This window comes from Fringilla coelebs, assembly GCF_963513975.1.
Source record: "Fringilla coelebs genome assembly, chromosome: 24".
Lineage (NCBI taxonomy): Eukaryota > Metazoa > Chordata > Aves > Passeriformes > Fringillidae > Fringilla > Fringilla coelebs.
In genome coordinates, this window is record NC_140050.1 from 3,616,689 (window position 1) to 3,637,515 (window position 20,827).

Here is a 20,827-nt window from a genome sequence, read left to right on the forward strand (position 1 = left end):
TGATCTTGCAGCATTTGGGTTCTTTGGCAATGATCTCCCTGTAGCATTGCTCTTAATCCTGCTGATAGAGTTGGAACAGCATGGGGAAAATGGGAGGATAAAGGTGAAAGACAACTGAGAGGAGCAGGAAGTCAGAGGATTTCCCAACACAGGCTCTCAGGACGTGACTTGCTGTTATTTCAGCAGGATTAGGAGGGGACTTGCCAAAGAACAACTTTTAATAAATGCTACACGAATTCCCCAACCAGCTGAGGGATGAAGATGAGTTATCCCCATTACAAAGCTGCTCTTGTTAACTGTTTTAGATCCTCACAGACTGCCCTTGGCTCAGCTCAGGGCTGTGTCTGCAGCAGGGTTTACTGCTTGGGTGGTGCAGGTACAGGTGAGGGAGGAGGTGTTTTACCTGCAGAACCACCTGAGCTCAAAATCTGGTCACAGATGGCAAAGGCAAAGGTGGCAGTGAGTCTTGTGTGCTCCCAGTGTGAGTGTGAGAGAGCCAAGTGCTTGATAACATCTCTCACATGCCTGAAATCAGAGCATTTCCCATGGGCTGGGGGGCAGAGGGTGTGGAATGAGGCTGGAGCTGAACATTTTTCCCCTAAAGGAGTTTCTTTTTCTATCTACAAAACACTGCCACTGGTGCTGCCAGTTTGCTTGGACTGGTGGGGATAAGATCTTGTGTTTTGTGGTTTTGTGGCATCATTTATCAGTGGGGTGTGGAGAAGGCCCTTTCCAAGGGGCTCAGAGGGGGGGGCTGGGGTGGTTGGTGCTTTCTGTGCTGGAGGCAAAGGGAAGCTGCCTTAGGAAGCAGTTGGGTCAGGTAATGTTTCACAACTGTTTTCAGCAAGGCTGGAGGGAACTTGGTGTCAGAAGCTCTCGTGCTGCTTTTGCCTTGTGTGAAGTGCCCACAGTGTTGTGAAAGTGGTGGTGAGAGAATGCAGGGAAGCCTTTATCTCATCAGGCAGTGGAGGCAGGGAATGTCCCAAGCTGGAATGGGCACAAGGATCCAGCTGCTGACTGCCTGTTCCTGGGATTTAAGAAGCACCAACCACTCCAGCCACTCCCTCTGAGCCCTGGTGCTTTTGTGGGAGATGTGAGGTACCAGAGGAGGGCCAGCCATGCATGTCCAAGTTCTGGTTTTCACTGTCCTGTGCAGTTATTAGCCATGTGTGAATCAGCCAGAAGGAACAGAACTGTTGGGTCATCAGCATTTTTTTTTAATTCACCATTTTAATAGTGAAGAATGGAGCAAAGTTCACAAGGAAGAAATTCTGTGATTTCTATTGGAATGCATCCTGTGATGTGGGTTTTTCTGATGCTGACAGTGCTTTCCAATTTGATATTTGTGGAGGAAATTTGTGTGCAAAGCTTCTGTGGCTTTTAAATTGCCTTTGAAGGGAATTAATCTTCCTCCATTCCACAAGTAAAGCTCTCTCCTGTGAGCTGCCATTGTTGGATGCACTGCAAGTGGGCATGTGCTTCCCCTTTCTGATGGCCACAGCACACAGGGCTGTGTTAATTCAGAGTATCAAAGGGGTCTTTTACCAAAATAACTTCTAAAAATCTGCTTTGCTTGGGTGTGTAAGGTGTGAGAGCAGTTTAGGCACTCCCCAGAGGAGTGCACTGAGTGGTTGGTGACAGAGTTTTTGGGCTGCTGTGGGAAATGTCTTCTCCACATTCAGCCTTGTCAAAGCTTCCTGCAGCATCAGAATTCTTTGGAAATGCTGCACTTCTGCATTTTATGTTAGATTAACATCAGCCATGACTTTGAGTATTTTTAGACACGTGGAATATATTCATCACCTCATTTTGAAGCTTTATGCTCCTGCCAGTGTCTACAGGCATCTTGCTGTTTATTCAGTACAAATGTGAGCTGTTGCAGTTTCCCATGATGTCTGCCTTTTTGCTGAATTACTTTGAGCTCCCAGGGCAGCTGCAGTGTCCTCTCTTCATGTAAAGCAGTCCAAATTGAGACAAATGACCTTATTACACTTAATTGGCAATACCTCTATTCATTATTTCTTCTCTCCTTCTAGGTGGGTCTGTGAAGAAATCCCAGATCTCAAGCTTGCCATGGAAAACTATGTTTTAATTGACTATGATACAAAAAGGTGAGAGGAATGTTTTTGTTCCCAGCAGGAGTTGAGGGTGTAGTGAACCAGTGTGTAACTGGTTATTCTTAGACACTACCAACTGAAGTTTTCTCTCAGAGCTGGCTTCAGGCTCTGCTGGAGTTATTTTGGTAGGAAATGTGTAACAGCAACATTGGCAAAGGCAGTTGGATTAAGGACATAATTGGAAGCTCCACGAGCTCCAGTGCAGCTCTGCTGTACATTGAATTACTCACTGTGAAACAATGATTGGTATCTGCACCCTTGGAGCAGGGCCAGGCTGGGAATCTCAGTGGTTCCTGCTCCTGTAGTAAGCAGGAATTCCTGTTCTCAGCAGGCCGTGGCTGAGCTGGGTGGCAGTGGGAGCTGCACCTTCCCCTCCCCCCCTTCCTGCTGCTTGGGGGCTGAATTCAGAGGTGAATTTCCCAGGAGTGTTGTGGGCAGTTGGAGGGGCTCTGAGGCGCCTCAGCTCCATGGAGTTCATGCCCACAAGCAGTTCAGAATGAATGTCTCTTATGGGACATTCCCCTCCTGGGAGAGGCAGATCCTGACCTGTGCTGTGTCTGTGGAGACTTCTGAGGTTCTGTGCATGGACTTGGCTCCACTGACACTGGGAAAAGGGAGGATGCTCAAGCTGCAGTTTACAAAAACCTCCCTGGTTGCCTTCATGGGAAAGACTGAATTTATCCAAGTGCACAGAATGACTAAACTGTTAGAAGAAAGTTTACTGATGAAACTGCATTGCTGTGAGTAGAATCCCAGAATCCTGAGTTGGATCCCACAGAGATGATCAGTGCAGCCCCTGTCCCTGCCCAGCCACCCCAACACCCCCACCCTGAGCAGCCCTGAGAGCTCCTGCAGCTCTGGCAGCCTTGGCACCATTCCCTGGGGAGCCTGGGCAGTGCACCCTTGGGAGAAAGAACCTTTCCCAACCTGAACCTCCCCAGCCCTAGATATTTCTGTCATGATCTACTTAAGGTATTTCTTCCTCTTCTCTCAATTTTCATTGTTTCATTGAAAGACTTGTTAGTCCCTGCCCCCCTGGAAAATACAAAAGGAATATTCAAGGTCAAGCATCCTTTGTCATTAAAATCCATTAATTTGGATTTGTGGATTACTCCCAGCAGCTGCATTACTGTAGTTTTTGTGGTTCTGACATCCTCACTGGATGTGTTTCACTGGGGACCATCAGTGTGGTTGGCACTGATGCTGGATAAAAGCAAAACCCCTCTCTTCCCCAAAGTCACCCCCCACTATCTTCCTGCAGCTTTTCTAGAAAGTCATGAACTGGAATTCTGGTAATGATTTCAGTCTTTTTTCTTCCTTTGAAAAAAAATTTGTTGGAAAAATCCGTGGCAGCAGATGGGCTGAGGCAGGGATGTGAAGGAGAAGCAGCAGGTTATGGAAATGCAGACAAACCCCATTGCAGCCTTGCTTTTCCCAGCATGGAAACCAGCACAGGCAGCTGGGAGAGCTGATGGGAGAGGTGTCCTGGCCAGTGTGGTGGCCCTGAGGATCACAAGAGACTCAAGTGTCCCTTCTGATGTCCCCTGCCCCCCATCCCTTCCCAGCTTTAGGAATGCCCATGGTTTAATGTCACTCCTGGAACTCCTTGTGTTGTTTTTGCTGCTGCTCTCTGGGTCTGGTTACATAACCATTGATGTTCCCAGGAATGTGCTTTCTTTCCTGGCCTGAGATGAATTGATTTAATCCTCTCAGCTTGTGTCATTAGGGCATCTGCCTGGGCTGACCATAATCCCAGGCAGCCCATGGAGCAATCCCCAGGCTTTCCTGATGGGTGATGGTTTAGGCTGTGTGCTGCCTTTGTCTGCATTTTCACTCCCAGGGTGACTTTCTGGAAAAGCATCTGCTTGTCTCAGGACTGATTATGGTGGAGAGATGACAGTAAAAAGGAGAAAAATGTACACAGCTCTTAAATTTCTGTGCAGCTGAAAGTATGGAGAAGAGGTTCTGAGAATACAGAAGTTTACCAGGAAAAGGGCTGTACTCAAAGTATGACTTAAAATAAAGGAACTAATATTATTTGTCGTGTACTCCTGGTCTGCTGGGGATTTTATTTAAAGGAAACAAAGTCTTAAATCTATGTATGTAATTACATACCCTGAGAGAAGCAAACCCTAAATACCTACTAAAGAGGATGGAAAAGCACAAGGTTTTACCTTCAAACTTGCCTGTTTTGAGCTGCCCCTGTGTTCTCCCCCCAGCTTTGAGAGCATGCAGAGACTGTGTGACAAGTACAACCGAGCCATTGACAGCATCCACCAGTTGGTGAGTATTGAATTTGGCAAAAAGCTGCCATGGTTTTTGTGTGCCACCTTTGAGTTCAGGTAGTGAACAACAGCAGAAAGCTGTGACTGACTCAGTTCTGCATTAAACATCGGTTCAGTGGGGATAGCAAAGAAAAAAGGAGTGAACAAACCTTTCCCCCCACCCCAATTGGTTTTTGCATCTCTTTAAATTCCCCTTTATCACCTGTGAAATTACCTGTTATTTGAGGTGTGACAAATGTGGTGTTCCAGGAACAGCCTGAGACATCAGCAAAATCCAGCACTTCCAGTTTTTGGGGGGCTCGAGTTTGGTATTAAACTTATTTTCTTGATCACACCTGGGCAGTCAAGGAGTTAGTATTGGAGGGACATTCCTACAGAAAGAAAGGGAATTAAACACCACTTTTTTGTTCCCAAATTCAGAGCTGCTCCTCTTCCTTGTGCACTTCTGGCACTGTAATTTTGGCACTTGGAAACAGCTGACTTGCCTTTAGGGAGAAGGAAAAGTTTATCTACAATTAACACAGGGATTTCTCATATAGATTGACTTTTGCACAGAGAAATCTGTGACTTATGGGTACTTAAATAATCCATATGAACTCTCCTGTGTGTTGTGGAAGTGATCCATGGCTTAGGAATTTCCTTGCCACAGTTCAGCTGCTCTGACCTGTGAAATCACTGGCTAAAGTAGAATGTAATCTCTTTTCAGGCCAATTTAATGAGCTTTTTGGTTCTCTTACCCCCAAAAAAGGTGGAACTGGAGGAAGCAAAACCTGAACAATGAATAATGTTACTATTCTGCTTAATTTGAAAGCATAGGTGGTTTTTTCTCTGCTGTGCTTGTGGGAATTATTTGAAATATGCAATATTATGACAACAAGCCTTTTTTGCTGGGATTTTCTTAATATTTTGGGTCTTTAAAACTTGTGCTTATTTGGATTCAGGCACCTTCATGTCTGTGTTGGTTAATAGCTAAATATTAGCAGCTATTCAGCATTTGCAGTTGCTATCTCAACTGGCAAACCTGATGGGTTTAATTTTTTCCTTCCCTGAATATCACAGGAAAGTTGAGGAGGGGTCCTGGAACTGCCCTTTTTTGGTTTGTTTTTATCAAGGGGAGAGGTAGACATTTTTAAAACTTAACAACTTTTCTGCTTAGGATGGGGTTTTCTCTGAAGAAGAAAGGAAGCTTGATTTCCATCTCTTTCCTGCCACTCCCAGTCTGAGTGATCTGATCCCTCCCATGTGACAGCTCCTGGAGCAAAATTAACCTGTTCTTGTGTTGACAGTCAACATCAGTTCAGTGAGGAGAGCAAAGAGCAAAGGAGTGAACAAACCTTGACACCCACCCCAAAGTGTTGTCCCTTACATTGACAATTATTTGTCATCTCTTTAGGTTCCCCTTTATCACCTGTGAAATTTCCTGTTAATTGAGGTGTGACAAAGTGCAGAGCAACTGCTGGGGTGCAATTTCTGCAGTACCATGGAATGGTTTGGGTTGGAAGGGACCTCAAAGCCCATCCAGTGCCACTCCTGCCATGGCAGGGACACCTCCCACTGTCCCAGGCTGCTCCCAGCCCTGTCCAGCCTGGCCTTGGGCACTGCCAGGGATCCAGGGGCAGCCACAGCTGCTCTGGGCACCCTGTGCCAGGGCCTGCCCACCCTGCCAGGGAACAATTCCTGCCCAAGATCCCATCCAGCCCTGCCCCCTGGCACTGGCAGCCATTCCCTGTGTCCTGTCCCTCTCCAGCTCTCCTGGAGCCCCTTGAGGCCCTGCCAGGGGCTCTGAGCTCTCCCTGGAGCCTTCTCCTCTCCAGGTGAGCAGCCCCAGCTCTCGCAGCACAGCAAAGCAGATTATTTCAGTCCCCAATTCCTGATTCCAGCCCTGCTTCCCAAGGACTGAACACATCTGAGCCCATTTCTGTTCTCACTGAAATCAAGGGCACTGCTCCAACTCCTTGGCTTCAAGTCCCAGGGCTTGGGATCTGCCAGGGGCTCTGAGCTCTCCCCAGGGCCCTCTCCTGTCCAGGTGAGCCCCCCCAGCTCTGCCAGCCTGGCTCCATTTCCATCCCTGTTTTTATCTTTAGGCAGCACCTGCAGCCCAGGCTGAGGGTGAGGGGCTGGCAGGGGCCTGTCCCTCATTCCCCACTGGGTTTGGTGTCACTGCCTTGTCCCCATGGTGGGTTCACCCTCGTCCCACTTGTGAGAAACAACTGCTCACTTTGAAAATTTGAAAAGGTTTATTAAACCTTGACAAAAATACAATGAAAGGACTATATAAGGGAAAATTTGCAGTGCTGGGAGCTGCCCCTCATGCAGACCACGTCATCTTCAAGATGGATGCTCAGTCTTTTATACCCCTGGGGGTTGCACCAGCCAGCCCTGCCCCCCCAGAGTCTGTCAGTCAGCTCTTCTGTGCCCTTTATCAGTGCAAACTGCTTTCTTGTAACTGGAGTGGAGATCAGCTGTTGCCATGCTCACCCCCAAGCACCCCCAAGCTTTGCCATTCCCACCTGCCCCAGGTATGTGCAGCCTTCTTACCTGGCCTGGACAGCCCAGGCTGTCTGATGGCAACAATACAGGGGGGAAAGGGAGCTCTGGGGAGCACAGAGGACATCTAAACTACATAACTAGATATCACTGTTCTAGATGGCTAAGGAGATGATTTGCTCTTGCAATTAAAGATAACTGCTGTGTGAATATTAAGAAAAGCCTTAGTGATGTCTAGTTATGTTACTGTAGTTTAGATGTCCTCTGTGCTCCCCATAGCTCCCTTTCCCCCTGCATTGTGACCATCAGACAGCCTGGGCTGTCCAGGCCAGGTAAGAAGGCTGCACATGTGCCCCTTGCGTGGGCAGGTGGGAATGGCAAAGCTTGGGGGTGCTTAGGGGGTGAGCATGGCAACACCTGATCTCCACTCCAGTTACAAGAAAGCAGTTTGCACTGATAAAGGGCACAGAAGAGCTGACTGACAGACTTTGGGAAGGACCAGGGCTGGCTGATGCAACCCCCAGGGGTATAAAAGACTGAGCATCCATCTTATAGATGAACTGGCCACATGGCAGGCACGAGAGGCAGTTCCCAGCACTGCAGCTTTTTCCCTAATACAGTTCTTTCATTGTATTTTTGTCAAGGTTTAATAAACCTTTTTAAATTTTCAAAGTGAACAGTTTCTCACAATCACTAAAGCTTTTCCTAATATTCACACAGTAATTTTGAGAGCCAACCTGTTGCAGCCTGAATTGCTGCTAGTGAAGTCCAGGGTAAAGGAGCAAAAAAGGCCTTTGCATAAGATGCACAGATGTTTAATTCAGCTGCATGGTGAGATGTTCAGGTCCCAGCACACACACATGGAGAGTCCAGCTCTCCCTCTCTAGGGGCTGACCCTGGTCTGGGGCAGTACAAAGATGAGGGGCAGTCAGGGAAATGGGAAATGGGAGGGAGTGGCTCAGGAACATAGGGACAGACACAGGAACAGGGGAAGGAGCCAAGGGGGTGTAACTTAGGGGATGCCCCCCCAGGGCCTCCACAACTCCCCGTTTTTTATATTGTTAAGAAAGCTTTTCTGAAGGATCAACTGATGTTGGAGTTCAGGACATCCCTCTGGCTGTCCTGGATTGCCAGAACCCCTGCCAGGGGGCTCAGGGACCCTGGCACAGAGCACAAGACACCTGTGACTTTGATTATGACCCATGGAGAAAATTACCAATCTTGTATGAGGATCTGCAAGCCATGAAAGTCTAAGTAGAATAATAATTGGTTTGTCATGGGGTGAAAAATAGATTTTTGGGTTTTTTAGAATGGGGTTCAAGGGACAAGATGAAGGGATCTGGGCGTGTCCAGCCTTTCTCCTCCTTCTTCTTGGCCTCCATCTTCTGCTGGGATGTTGGCACTTTTGGATTGGTTTAGGGTAGAAGCTCACTGTCTAACATAGGTGATGGGTATTGGGAAGGTATGGTAAATAATGTACATATAGTATTTAATATAAAAAGATAACACCACCCCAGGGGCAGTCAGAGTGTCTCTGTCTGACCTGCTGGAGGGACCTCGGCAGGCAAGAAGAAAAAATTTTATAGATAAGAAGCAAAATAAACAACGTTGAGAAGGAGAACTGAAGAGTTCTGACTCCTTCTTCAACCGCCAGGCTGGGGAAAGAGACTTTGTGACACATCTGGGGGTCACTCTGGCCAGCTGAAGCCCTGAGAAACTGAATCAACACAAAAAAAAACCAATTAAAAGTGGCCATAAGAAAATTTTCAAAATGCCAACAATTTTGAGTCTACAATGTCCAAACAGATTTTCTGGAGCGTCTTAGAGCTGCCAGGAGGGATGTGGGGTTTCCTTAGCACGGTTTATCAGGAGAAGGTTTCTTCAGCAGGGGCTGTTTGTCTGTCACCTGTTGTCAGGGTCTCTTGCTTGTCAGAGTGACCCCAAGAAAAGTTGGAAAGTCTCTTTTCCCAGCTCAACGCTTGAAGAAGGAGTCAGAGCTCTTCATTTCTTGGTCTCAAGGTTGTTTATTGTATCTTATCTATAAAATTCTGTCTCCTGTCCTGCCGAGGTTGCTCAGCAAGATGGTCAGAGGCACTGCCTGCCCCCAGGGTGGTGTTATGTCTTTATACTAAAAACTACCTATACAATGTTTACAATTACTTCTCAGTACCTATCACCTATGTTAGACAGTGAGCTTCTACTCTAAACCAATCTAAAAGTGCCACCATCACAGCAAAGGATGGAGGCCAAGAAGAAGAACAAGGGCTGGACATGCCCAGATCCCTCCATCTTGCCCCCCTGAATCCCTATTTTAAAAATCCTAAAATCTACTTTTTCACCTTGTGATAAATTCACTATTATTCTATTTAATTTGTCGTGGCTTGCAGATCCTCATATGAGGTTGGGGACTTGCTCCATGGCTCATAATCAAAACCACAGGCACTTTGGGCTCTGTGCCAGGGTCCCTGACACCCCTGGCAGGGGTCTTGGCTGCTCAGGACAGCCAGAGGGATGTCCTGGCTCCTGACAACCTGTGGTCAAGAGGTTGGCTGTACAAGGCAGTGTAGCTCCAACCATCTGAGGATCCCTCTCTGCTCCCTGCAGTGGAAGGGCACCACGCAGCCCATGAAGCTGAACACGCGTCCCTCCAACGGGCTCCTGCGGCACATCCTGCAGCAGGTCTACAACCACTCGGTCACCGACCCCGAGAAACTCAACAACTACGAGCCCTTCTCGCCCGAGGTCTACGGGGAAACCTCCTTTGACTTGGTGGCACAAATGATTGATGAGATTAAAATGACAGAGGATGATTTGTTCGTTGACTTGGGCAGTGGTAAGTGAGCAGTAATTCCTTTTTCTCCTTTGCTTTCTCTTTTTGTTTATACTTTAAAAACTTCATATTTGCTAACCCCCTGGGCTGGGGGTTGTGTTACAGGATAAGCATTGTCAAAAACGCCAATCACTTTTAAAAAAAATTTTAAATGTTTAACAGTAATAAAATGGTTGTAAAAATAGCAATATAATTAGAGTAATAATAATTTTGGACAATTTGGATTAGGACAATGTGAGACAATAGAAACAAAGAGTTATGGATGTCTGGGTACCTTTTTCTGGGCAAAATAAGCCTGAAAAAGGACACAGTTAACAGAGGAGTAACCCTTAAAAACAACAGCCTGTTGCATATTCATACACCTCATACACGATGCATCAATTCCATTCAAACACAGGATTGTGTCTGGGCAGTGTCAGCTTCTTCCTCTGAGTCCTAACGGAGTCTTCAGGGCTGAGCGAGGTGGGAAGAAGTTCATTTCTTCTGATAATGGGGCAATAAATTATTTTTGTCTGAAAGACTGAGGTGTCCTGTGGCTGCCATCTCGGTGCGAGTCCTTTCTTAATAAAAAAATTATCTCACACAGCATGGTCTCCACTCCAACCTTATGTTATAACCTAAAACTATATTTCACACACCACTCAAGAAAACCAATACAGCATCACCTTCTAACATAACACATACAATATTCATTTGAATATCTGCAAAAAGCCAATCATAAAATACACATTTTTCACAAGCATTTTTTCCAGATAATCCCCAAACATGCTCCTGATTTTTATGCCAGGATTAAATGGACCAGAACAACCCCCCAGACCTCTTTTCTGGGGGCAGTGAAATACCAGCCTGCAATGCAATAAACCCTTGTTACAAACCCCTTGGTTTGTGTTGGTATTGTTGGATACACTTGTGAAGAAGAAGCAATGTTAAAAATGATGTTTGGTCCATCAAGTTGCATTCCTAAGGATTCATCTGTTTTCACTGGATTTGCTTTATGCCATTCATGTCTGAAAATTGGATTTCTTGACCCTTCCCATGTGGAACACTTGGTGTGGAATCTGGAAATGAAGGGGGTTTTGCCTCTGACTTGTCAGTGTGCCAAAAAAGCTTTTGTAGTTTACTTGAACAGTTGTGAAACCCACAAAAATCTAACCCACATCTGCAACAGAGTCGAGTTTGAAAAGGAAGTTGGTGTGTCTAGTTGGTGAGGAAACCAGGTATGACTCAAGCACATGTGCAACAGTGACACTGAGTAAGAAAATGTTCTTTTTCTTGGTAAATCTGGTTCAGAGCAGGAAAGGAGTAATAAGAATTTCCCCTCTTGCTTGATGTGTTCTGAACTTTTAACACATTTAAACCCAAACAAGTATGTGTGATACAGGACTTCTGGGGAAAAATAGATTTTAAAAAATTATGTTTGGTGTTGGAAAGTATATGTAAATATTAAACAGTTATATATAAATATTGGATATTTGTGTATGTTATGCATAGTAAACCAATAGATTGCAGAATAATTTAATATTAAGTAGTGTACTATTAAAAGTTATAAGAATATAGTATACATATGATAAAGCATATTAACATATGATATATAATAAATATACATACTATATTGTATATAGTATATAATAATAATATTATATACTATATAATATTAGATATATTACATGTAAGATATATATTATATATACTGAAAATATAAAATATTAATACAATAATATACTAAATTTATAAAATATATAATGATACTCTATAGTATATGTAATATAGAATATACATAATATAATAGAATATGGTATTGCATATTATATATTATATATTATATATTATATATTATATATTATATATTATATATTATATATTATATATTATATATTATATATTATATATTATATATTATATATTATATATTATATATTATATATTATATTTAAAAGGTGCAAAACATAATATAATATAATATAATATAATATAATATAATATAATATAATATAATATAATATAATATAATATAATATAATATAATATAATATAATATAATATAATATAATATAATATAATATAGACAGGCTCCTTAGTGATTTTCTTACCTCTGCTTCCCCTCTCAGTGGGACTGACTGAAATTTCCTGTCAGGGGCTGATGCTCAGATGAGACCTTTAGAAAGACATCAGAGCTGAGAAACTCTTTTCCATCTGGAGGGAAACAAAACCTCCACAGATTCTCACAATTGTTTGTCCAGGAAGGTTAAAGATCCTATCTGGGAGTGCTGCAGGCTGGGTCCCAGGCCCATGGCAGAGACTTTATTCTGCTATCCCCAGAAATAATTCAAGTGTTCCTCACTCTGTCTTGGGGCTGAGCAGCAGCAGGGCAGTGGGAGTGACTTTGGGAGTGCCCAGTGCCTGCAGTGGGAATGTCAGAGCCCTGCCCAGTCCCCAGTTCACCTGCTGCTTTTGTGTGCCCTGCAAGCCTCTCTCCCCTGGCAGTGCTTGGTCTCCCTGAACTCTCAGCTCTGGGGTTTTTGTTCCTTCCCTGCAGGTGTGGGGCAGGTGGTGCTTCAAGTGGCTGCAGCCACAAACTGCAAACATCACTACGGAGTGGAGAAAGCTGATATTCCAGCCAAGTATGCTGAGGTGAGTGAGCTGGGGGTGCTGCCTGGGGCAGGGACCCTCTGCTGCAGGAGAGGCAGAATTCCAGCCCTGCTGGGATCTGCTGCTCAGCTCAGCCTGTCCTGGAGCTCAGAAATATCAGCCATACAGGATGGGCTTCAGGAAAACTGTGTGTCCAGTCTGGAGTGTTCAGAAGCATCTTTCTGGAGTGATTTCAGGCCCTGAAAGCTCTTTTAACAGTAATATCAGGGTGTGTTCAAAGGGTGCAAGCTTCACCCAAATACCTGCAGTCATTCCATGTCTGGAACGCTCTAATGCAGCTCCCAGAGGCCACAGCATGCAGCAAATCCAGGAATAAATTCATCAATCAATTAGTGTTAAGTATTTTAAAGGCCCTGTCTCTGCCTGTGATGGTGATGCCCCTTTTTCACTGATTAAACCACCAGAATTCCTCCTGAGCCTGTGCTGGGTGTCTGCTCAGGAGGCACCTTCCTGAGGAAATACCATCAAATGGCCTGAAGCTGCAGGAGGGGAGATTCAGATTAGAGATTAGGAAGGAATTCTGGACTGTGAGGGTGGCACAGGGTGCCCAGAGCAGCTGGGGCTGCCCCTGAATCCCTGGAAGTGCTCAAGGCCAGGCTGGACAGGGCTGGGAGGTGTCCCATGGCAGGGTGTGGAGCTAAATTACATTTAAGGTCCCTTGCAACCCAAACCATTCCATGATTGTTTGATAATGTTTATTCAGGCTTCTTTAGTATATTTTAATATTTATGTAAGGCTTCTTTAGTGAGGTTTCTTTACATTTCTAATTCTGTGCCAATGGGACACACACAGATGATGAGTTCAAGGCAAACCTGGGAGGCCACGAGCAAACAGGGGAGGTCAGTCATGGCTTACCACAAGAAGTTTGCTTTCTTCATAGCCTGAACAGAAACTGATCCCTCTGAATTTGTCAAAACACAGATTCAGCCTGAACAGGCTGGAAAATTATCCCTCATGGGGGGAGGGAATAAATAAAACTCCTTGATCCATCTTTTCAGTGATGTGGGCAAAATGCACAAACACAGTGGTGAGGACCATCAGTCAAGGACCTACAAATCCACTTTATTTCCCCTGCCAGGACTGAGTGGAAGTTTTTACCTGGAGGGCTCTGCAGTCCCTCTGAGTGAACATCCTGGTTTTGCTTTGGGACATTTACAAGCCCAGGAATCCCCTTTGTTTACCATGAAACTTAGAGATCAGTTTTATAAAGAAAAGTGAAATTCTCACTTTTACTAATGCCCCTTCCTGTCACTGTGCAAACACAAGGCTTTGGTGCAAGCAGCAAACAAAGGAATGACCCACAAATGGAGAATTTGGGGGAATCACTGCTGGGGTGCCTTCAGTCTTCCATGAGATTACTGGGTGAACAGAATATTCTGCATTATTTCCCTGGTTATTCTGCATTATTTCCCAGTGTCAGAGTTTGTGGCCTCTGTTAGGGCCCAGTTTTCCTCCACATATTTGTGGAAGAAGTTGGGTTGAGTTTCTACTTAAATTGGCTTTGGCACACATCTGTGGGTACCATGATAATAGATAATAAATTTTGAAAAGCTTCACCTAAAGAGGAAGAATGTTCCAGATTTATTTTAGTGAAGTTCACTAATGAATTAAAATGGAAGTTCCTACTTTAAAACTACAGGGGATTTTTGAGTTTTCCTGCTCAGCTTTGGAGTGCCTTTGAGCATGAAATGCCTGTCCACACAGAGAGTTTTGTTGAGCTGCTGATGGGGCAGCTGATCAACCACCAGCTTGAGTTGTCAGTGGGATCAGAATTTCTGCTGGGCTTCTCACACAGAATCACAGCTGGTGTTGGAAGGGTCACCTGGAGCAGGGGACACAGGAATGTGTCCAGGTGGCTTTGGAATGTCTCCAGGGAGGGAGACTCTCCTCCAAATATGGGCCAAATCCTCAAGATCAGCTGGGCCAGGGTGGTGTGGGGATGTGTGAGGCACTGAGCTGCCTGGATATGGGATTTTGTTCCTTTCTCCCTTCTTTGGACAAGAAAAACCAGCAGAGCCCTCCCTGCTCAGCAGCCCTGGAGTGTTTGGGTGCAGTTTGAAGCACTCCCAGTTGCTGTGGGAAGCAGATTTGCTGCAGGATTCTCCCTCTTTGCTGCTGGGATGCTTTGCCTGCTGCTTTCTGCCTCCTCAGTGATCCCAGCAGACCTGGCCTTGTCCTGATTGTCCCTTTGCTCCCTGGGCTTAGGCTGGGCTCACCCCCCTCCTCCTGCTGGGATTATGCACCACAACTTAAACCTGGCTATTTCTAGTGCTGGGCAGTGTAAAAGCTTTTCTTAGAACATGGAACTTCCATGGAAAGGGGGGGGTGAAAATGCCAGCTTTGCCTTGGCCCTAAAAAAGTGAGGGTTGGGTTTTTAAAGGAAACTGAACAGCAGCAGCTCTGTGTTTGCCTGTCCTTGGAACATTCATGGCAAAAAAACTTCCAACCAGACAGAATTCCTGGGGATCCATGAGTGCTTCAGAGCTGTGTCTGCATTGCTGTGATGGAATTGGGAATGTGAGATGTCCTAATGGCTGCTTTTGGTTTTCTTCCCTCTTGCAGACGATGGACAGAGAGTTCAGAAAATGGATGAAATGGTATGGGAAGAAACATGCAGAATACACAGTGAGTGACACTCAGCTGCAGATTGGGATCCTCACCCCTGTGCAGAGTTTGGAAAGTCCCCTCCAGCCTTTCCTTGGGCACCAGCAGCTGAGGCACAGCTGCTCCCTGGTTCTTGTGTTGATCCTGGGGATGATGTTTCCAATTTATCCTCCCAGACCCTCTCTTGTCTTGCCTGATGTGGGGTATGGTGTTATTGGGAGCACTTCCAGGTCTTTCCAGAAACTTTGGGAAGATTTTTTCTTCTGAAATCTTGTTCTGACTGGGGCTGCCATGAGTCTTCTGTTTGTGTTAAATCCCATTTCTTTTTCCTCTCCCTCTCTCCATGGCTTGGGGTTTTTGTCAGGTATGGCAGCTCCTTTTTGGGGTTCTGAACTGGAAATAAAAGCTGAAGCTTTAGTTCTGCAGGCAGGGGAAGGTGGGGCCACCTGGGCCCAGTTCTGGAGGTTCTGGGTGGGTGGAGATTGGAGTAGGGAGCTCCAGGAGCAGGTAACAGGCTGGATGGTTCTCAGGGGAGGGGGGTTCTGCTTTGGAAGGGTTTGGAATTGGATGCTCTGAAGGTGGAGCTGCAGCAGGAGGAGTAATTGGGCCATTATGAGGGATCTTCCTGCCTGGGGCAAGGGTTGTGTTGAAATTTGATGTTTCTTTATGTCTGAGGATGTTTTGCTCTCCAAGGATGGTGTGAGGCATCTGCAAATCCATGCACTGTCCTGTCCATTCCTTCCCTTTTGCCTTTCTTCCCCTTTGTCATTAAGAAAATCTGCTCTCTGCTTAATCACTTTCCAGTCAGGAGATGGATAGCAACCCACTGGGAGTTTTGAAAACACATCTATTTCTGCTTCTGCCACTTCCCTGTGGGCAGGGGAGAGCCTGGCTGGATCAGGGGTATTCCCAAATATCCCAGGGAAGACAGGTCACTGCTCAGAGGCTGTAGCTGGCCATGTGTCCTGCATCCATGTGTGAGCAAGGATTGGCAAACTGCCTTTTCCTTTTCCTTCCCTTTCCTTCCCTTCTCCTTCTTCTCCCCTTCCCTTCTCCCCCCCTTCTTCCCTCCCTTCTTCCTCCTGTTCTTCCTCCCCTTCTTCCTCTCCTTCTTCCTCCCGTTCTTCTTTCCCTTCTCCTTCCCTTTCCTTCCCCTTCCCTTTCCTTCTTCTTCTCCCCTCCCCTTCTCCCTCCCTTCTCCCTCCCCTTCTCTCCCTTCTTCCTCCCCTTCTTCCTTCCCTTCTCCTTCCCTTTCCCTTCCCCTTTCCTTCCCCTTCCCTTCCCTTCTCCTTCTTCTCCCCTTCCCTTCTCCTTCCCTTTCTCCTTCCCTTTCTCCTTCCCTTTCTCCTTCCCTTTCTCCTTCCCTTCTCCTTCCCTTTCTCCTTCCCTTGTCCTTCCCTTCTCCTTCCCTTGTCCTTCCCTTCCTCCTTCCCTTCCTCCTTCCCTTCCTCCTTCCCTTCCTCCTTCCCTTCCTCTTTCCCTTCCTCCTTCCCTTCCTCCTTCCCTTCCTCCTTCCCTTCCTCTTTCCCTTTCTCCTTCCCTTCCTCCTTCCCTTCCTCCTTCCCTTCCTCCTTCCCTTCCTCTTTCCCTTCTCCCTCCCTTCCCTCCCTGCCCTGTCCCTGGGCTGCTGTGATCCATGTGGGATCACTTGGAGCTGTCCTGCCTTTATTTCCCAATTTTCTGTCTGCTGGCACCCTTGGTGCCCTCATCTTGCAGAGAAGCTGCTCCAGCTCTCCCTGGGGAAGCAGGCTGGCAGGGTGATGGTCCCACCTGGCCCTGGCTCCTCCCTCCTGCAATTCCTGCTCTGGACAGAGGGATTCCCTTCCAGGGATGCTGGGCCTGCTCTGCAGCAGGATTGATAATTCCTTCCTGCTGTAGGAGCACTGGGAGTGCTTTCCTTTCCCTGAAGTGGCCATATGGCATTTTTCCATTGTGTCACCCAGCTGGCATGACTTGAAAGGAATTGTTCCTGAGGATGCTCTGCTTCTGAGCTGGGTAATTTAAGGAATAGGAGAGGAACTTGGACTAAAATATTGGAAGCATATTGCTTGCCTTAGGCAGCATTTCCATATTGAGCATTCCGAGTGACAGAGTCTGGTGCTATATTGAAACAAAGTGATTTATTTTTGCCAGGTTCTTTGGCTTTTATAACTCTGTTTTCTGCAGTGTTTAGAGTAAAATTTCCCTGAATATGCAATCTGAGGGTTTTTTTGGGAAGAGTTAAATACTTGCAGCACTTCTTGTCTGAAGGAAAATTGGTTTCCTGTTACCTGGGAGTGATGCTTGAACACAGATTTTGGGCTTTTACAGGAGGCCCACAGGGCAGATTTTATTGAGTTTTTATTCATCAAACAGACTTTTGCCAGGCAGTTTATTTTCTTTAGGAACCCCTTAGCAGCATCTGCTATAGGTGACTGTTAAACACATCTATAAACACAGAGCAAACTTGCTCATGATGCAGCTGGGGGACACAGGAAGATGTGGAATTGAAAGCTTGACATCTTTGTCTTTCTGGAAAACAGCTTTGTTTCTGCAGAATGCTTTGTGAAGTCCCAAAATTCCAAAAGTTGGAGACAAAATAAGAACAAATTGAAATAATCTGTCATCAGCAGAGCTCAACTCGTGAGTTCCACTCCAGTGTTAGAGGCAGTCATATGAAAAATCAGCATTTTGAGAAGAATCATTTGAGAAGCTGGAGGGGAGGGCTTGGTGGGAGTTCAGTGGGAAGAATTTCAGATCCCACCTGCAGCTCTGGCTGAACTTTGTGGATGCTGCTTCTCTCTTGCTGTAAAAGTAAAAACTGTGGTGCATAAGGCAGCAGTAAATCCTGGAGATGCCCTGCAGGGTCATGCTGGGTTTTAGGTTATTTTAACAGCCAAGATCCCAGCACAGTTAGAGATTTCCAACTGAAATGGATTTAGGGTTCTCCCTGAAAAGTGATCTGCTGAGAAGTTGACTTTTGCAGAGTGTTCCATGCTTGTTTGGGTTTGTGCATCTCAGCAGTTCCTTGTTACTTGGGAAATCATGATCTGTGTAGCTTTTCACCATCTGCAGCCTTCCCAGCTGCTGGAATCTTGCTGAGAAAGATTTTGTGTCCTTGTTGCCTGTTGCAGCATCCAAGGGACTCAGAACCTCATGATGTTTCTGTAACCTGCCCCAAATCCTCCCAGCAGGATTTTTTCAGCTTACCATTAGAGGAAGGTTGCTAGGAATGTAATCAAAGAAAACCCCAGGACCCCCCAAACTCTGCAAGCAATGAAGTTGTGTTTGAGATCCCTTGGAGAGAAGTGTAGTCCCTGTCCCCTCACCAAACTGTTCTGCAGCCTTGAAATTCAGCATCTGGCCTTCCCCACTGGATTGTTCTTGTTAGTGCTGGAAGTTGTGAGCTTGGCCATGAATTCTGGAGAGCAAGGCCCAGTTTATTTAAAATAAACCCCAATGGTCCAGGTGTGTATGTCCACAAATTGGCCATGTTCCCACACAAATTGTAGCTTCATTTGTTTTGTAGTCTCTTGATGAGGAAAGGACATTAAATTTCTCCAGGTGCAGGTGGCAAAGTGTCCTGGGGGTGTTGGATGCCCAAGGCTGCAGAGCCACAGCTGGAGGGGGGGAAGATCCATGAGAGGAGAGGGAGGGATTTGCTCCTCAGGCCTTGCCTTGGGAGGCTCCTGATCTCCAGCTGTTGTTGGTCACTGAGTCTCATAATCCTCTTAAATGAATATTTACATCCCCTGCTCTTTGGGAATGTGCAATTCCTGCTCATTTAGGGAAAATCAGATTCTTTGCTGCTCTTCTCTCCTGTATTCCAAGGGAGGATCCTCCTCCTCTAGAGCTTTTCATCATCATCATCTGCTTCAGCTTTTTGGACTAGAATGTCCCACTTCCACCACATGTCCCTTTGTTCCAACTCCTTTTTTCTTCTCCTTTCTCTTCCCATGGAGCTCAGAAGTTTCCAAGATTAACTTTACCCCACTCTTTTCAAGTAAACTTGTCTGAAGGAAGCAGGAGACTTTGGGAAGGTCATTAGGCCTGGCTAATTAGTGAGTCTTTCATGGGGAATTCCTGCATATGTGCAGCCATCCAATTAAAACCCTGCATGACAATTAAGAGGCAGATGGGTTTTCATGGTTTCTAACTGTAAATATCCTCATGTGGCCTCAGAATCAGAGCCATCTCAGGTATCTGGGGCAGGAGGCTGAGATTGCTGAGTAGCACAAAATTCTTCTCTTGTGGGCTCCCCTTGGAAAAAGTTTTGGTATTTTTTGTAGTTTTTGGTGAGTTCTCAGTGCCTGTGACCCGTTGTTGCCTTTTCCTGAGAGAAGAAAACACAGAGCAGACTGGCTGGAGGACACAGGAAGGTGTGGAATGGAAAGCCTGTTACCTTTGTCTTTCTGAAAACTTTCTCCTTTCAAAATTCTTTGTGAGTTTTCAAAATTAAAAATGCTGGAGACAAAATAAGCACAACTTGAAGGATCCCAGGCTGAGCTCAGAGCAGTTGGGAGTTGGTGCAGTCTCATGTTGGACTCTGCTGAGAACCAGGCTTAGTTTTGTGTTTATTTACTCAGGGTTGTTATAACAGAATTCCTGCCCTGCTCCAGAAAAGCTTCTTTAGGAGGTGGCAGTGACTGTCAAACTCAGCATTCCTAAAGGTGGGATTTGGGCTGGATGGCTGCTTCTGTTTCTGGTGCCTGCAGGTGGTTCAGCCCTGAGGATCAGGGGTGAGTTTTGAGCATCAGTGCTAAATTTGGGATGCCTTTCTGCCTGCTTTATTTGATATTTCTCCTGTTCTGAGCACAAGCAAGGAGCTGTGTGGGAGTTCCAGTGCCCAGGAGCTGCTTTGTGATGGAGACTGACATCACCTGCACCTGAAAACCTCCTGCTCTAGGAGCTGCTCTCAGGGCAGGATGAGCCAGCTGTTTGCTCCTGGGATTTTTGACCTCCCCATTTCAGCAGAAATTTTATGTTTTGGCATTTGAAAATCCCTCCAAACGTCCCCTGTGGCTTTGAAATGATGCCACATTTTGGAGGTTTGGATTCATGCCTCTGGTTATTTTTGAAAAGAACAAGGACCTAAAAATAACCATGTGTACTTTTCCAGGCAGAAATGCTGGGGTTTGGGAGCCAAGTGTTTGCACTGAGGCATCCTGAATTTGTGAATTTATGGCTCCAGCAGCACAGAGCCTCCCTGGCCAGCACTGGGCTGAGAACCCAGCACAGGGGCCTGACCTTCCCAAATTCCTGCTCTGCTCCTTCCTACTTAGGAATCATGATCTCTGTAGCTTTTCACCTTGTCCAGCCTTCTCAGCTGGTAGAATCTTGCTGAGAAATATTTTCTGTCCTTTTTGCCTATTGCAGCAGTGCAAGGGACTCAGAACCTCATAATGTTTTTGTGTTTGGAGAAAAATCAAGTGCTGGAGGAGGGGAGGGCTTGGTGGCAGTTCAGTGGGAAGAATTTCAGATCCCACCTGCAGCTCTGGCTGAACTTTGTGGATGCTGCTTCTCTCTTGCTGTAAAAGTAAAAACTGTGGTGCATAAGGCAGCAGTAAATCCTGGAGTTGCCCTGCAGGGTCATGCTGGGTTTTAGGTTATTTTTACAGCCAAGATCCCAGCACAGTTAGAGATTTCCAATTGAAATGGATTTAGGGTTCTCCCTGAAAAGTGATCTGCTGAGAAGTTGACTTTTGCAGAGTGTTCCATGCTTGTTTGGGTTTGTGCATCTCAGCAGTTCCTTGATTTACTTGGGAAATCATGATCTGTGTAGCTTTTCACCATCTGCAGCCTTCCCAGCTGCTGGAATCTTGCTGAGAAAGATTTTGTGTCCTTGTTGCCTGTTGCAGCATCCAAGGGACTCAGAA

At 45.9% G+C, this 20,827-nt stretch overlaps 1 protein-coding gene across 8 annotated transcripts in view; it reads left to right on the top strand.

The window, feature by feature from the left end:
• The window catches only part of DOT1L (DOT1 like histone lysine methyltransferase), an 89,790-nt gene that overhangs the window by 19,515 nt on the left and 49,448 nt on the right, over nt 1-20,827 (top strand). For all 8 annotated transcript variants that reach the window (XR_014616732.1, XR_014616733.1, XR_014616734.1 and 5 more), the window contains exons 3-7: nt 2,037-2,111; nt 4,337-4,400; nt 9,494-9,722; nt 12,256-12,350; nt 14,931-14,993. Coding sequence is in view for 5 of the 8 variants with exons in the window: in XM_084221301.1 (XP_084077427.1) it covers nt 2,037-2,111; nt 4,337-4,400; nt 9,494-9,722; nt 12,256-12,350; nt 14,931-14,993 (526 nt within the window). In the remaining 3 variants the exon portion in view is untranslated. The remainder of the gene's footprint in view (nt 1-2,036; nt 2,112-4,336; nt 4,401-9,493; nt 9,723-12,255; nt 12,351-14,930; nt 14,994-20,827) is intronic.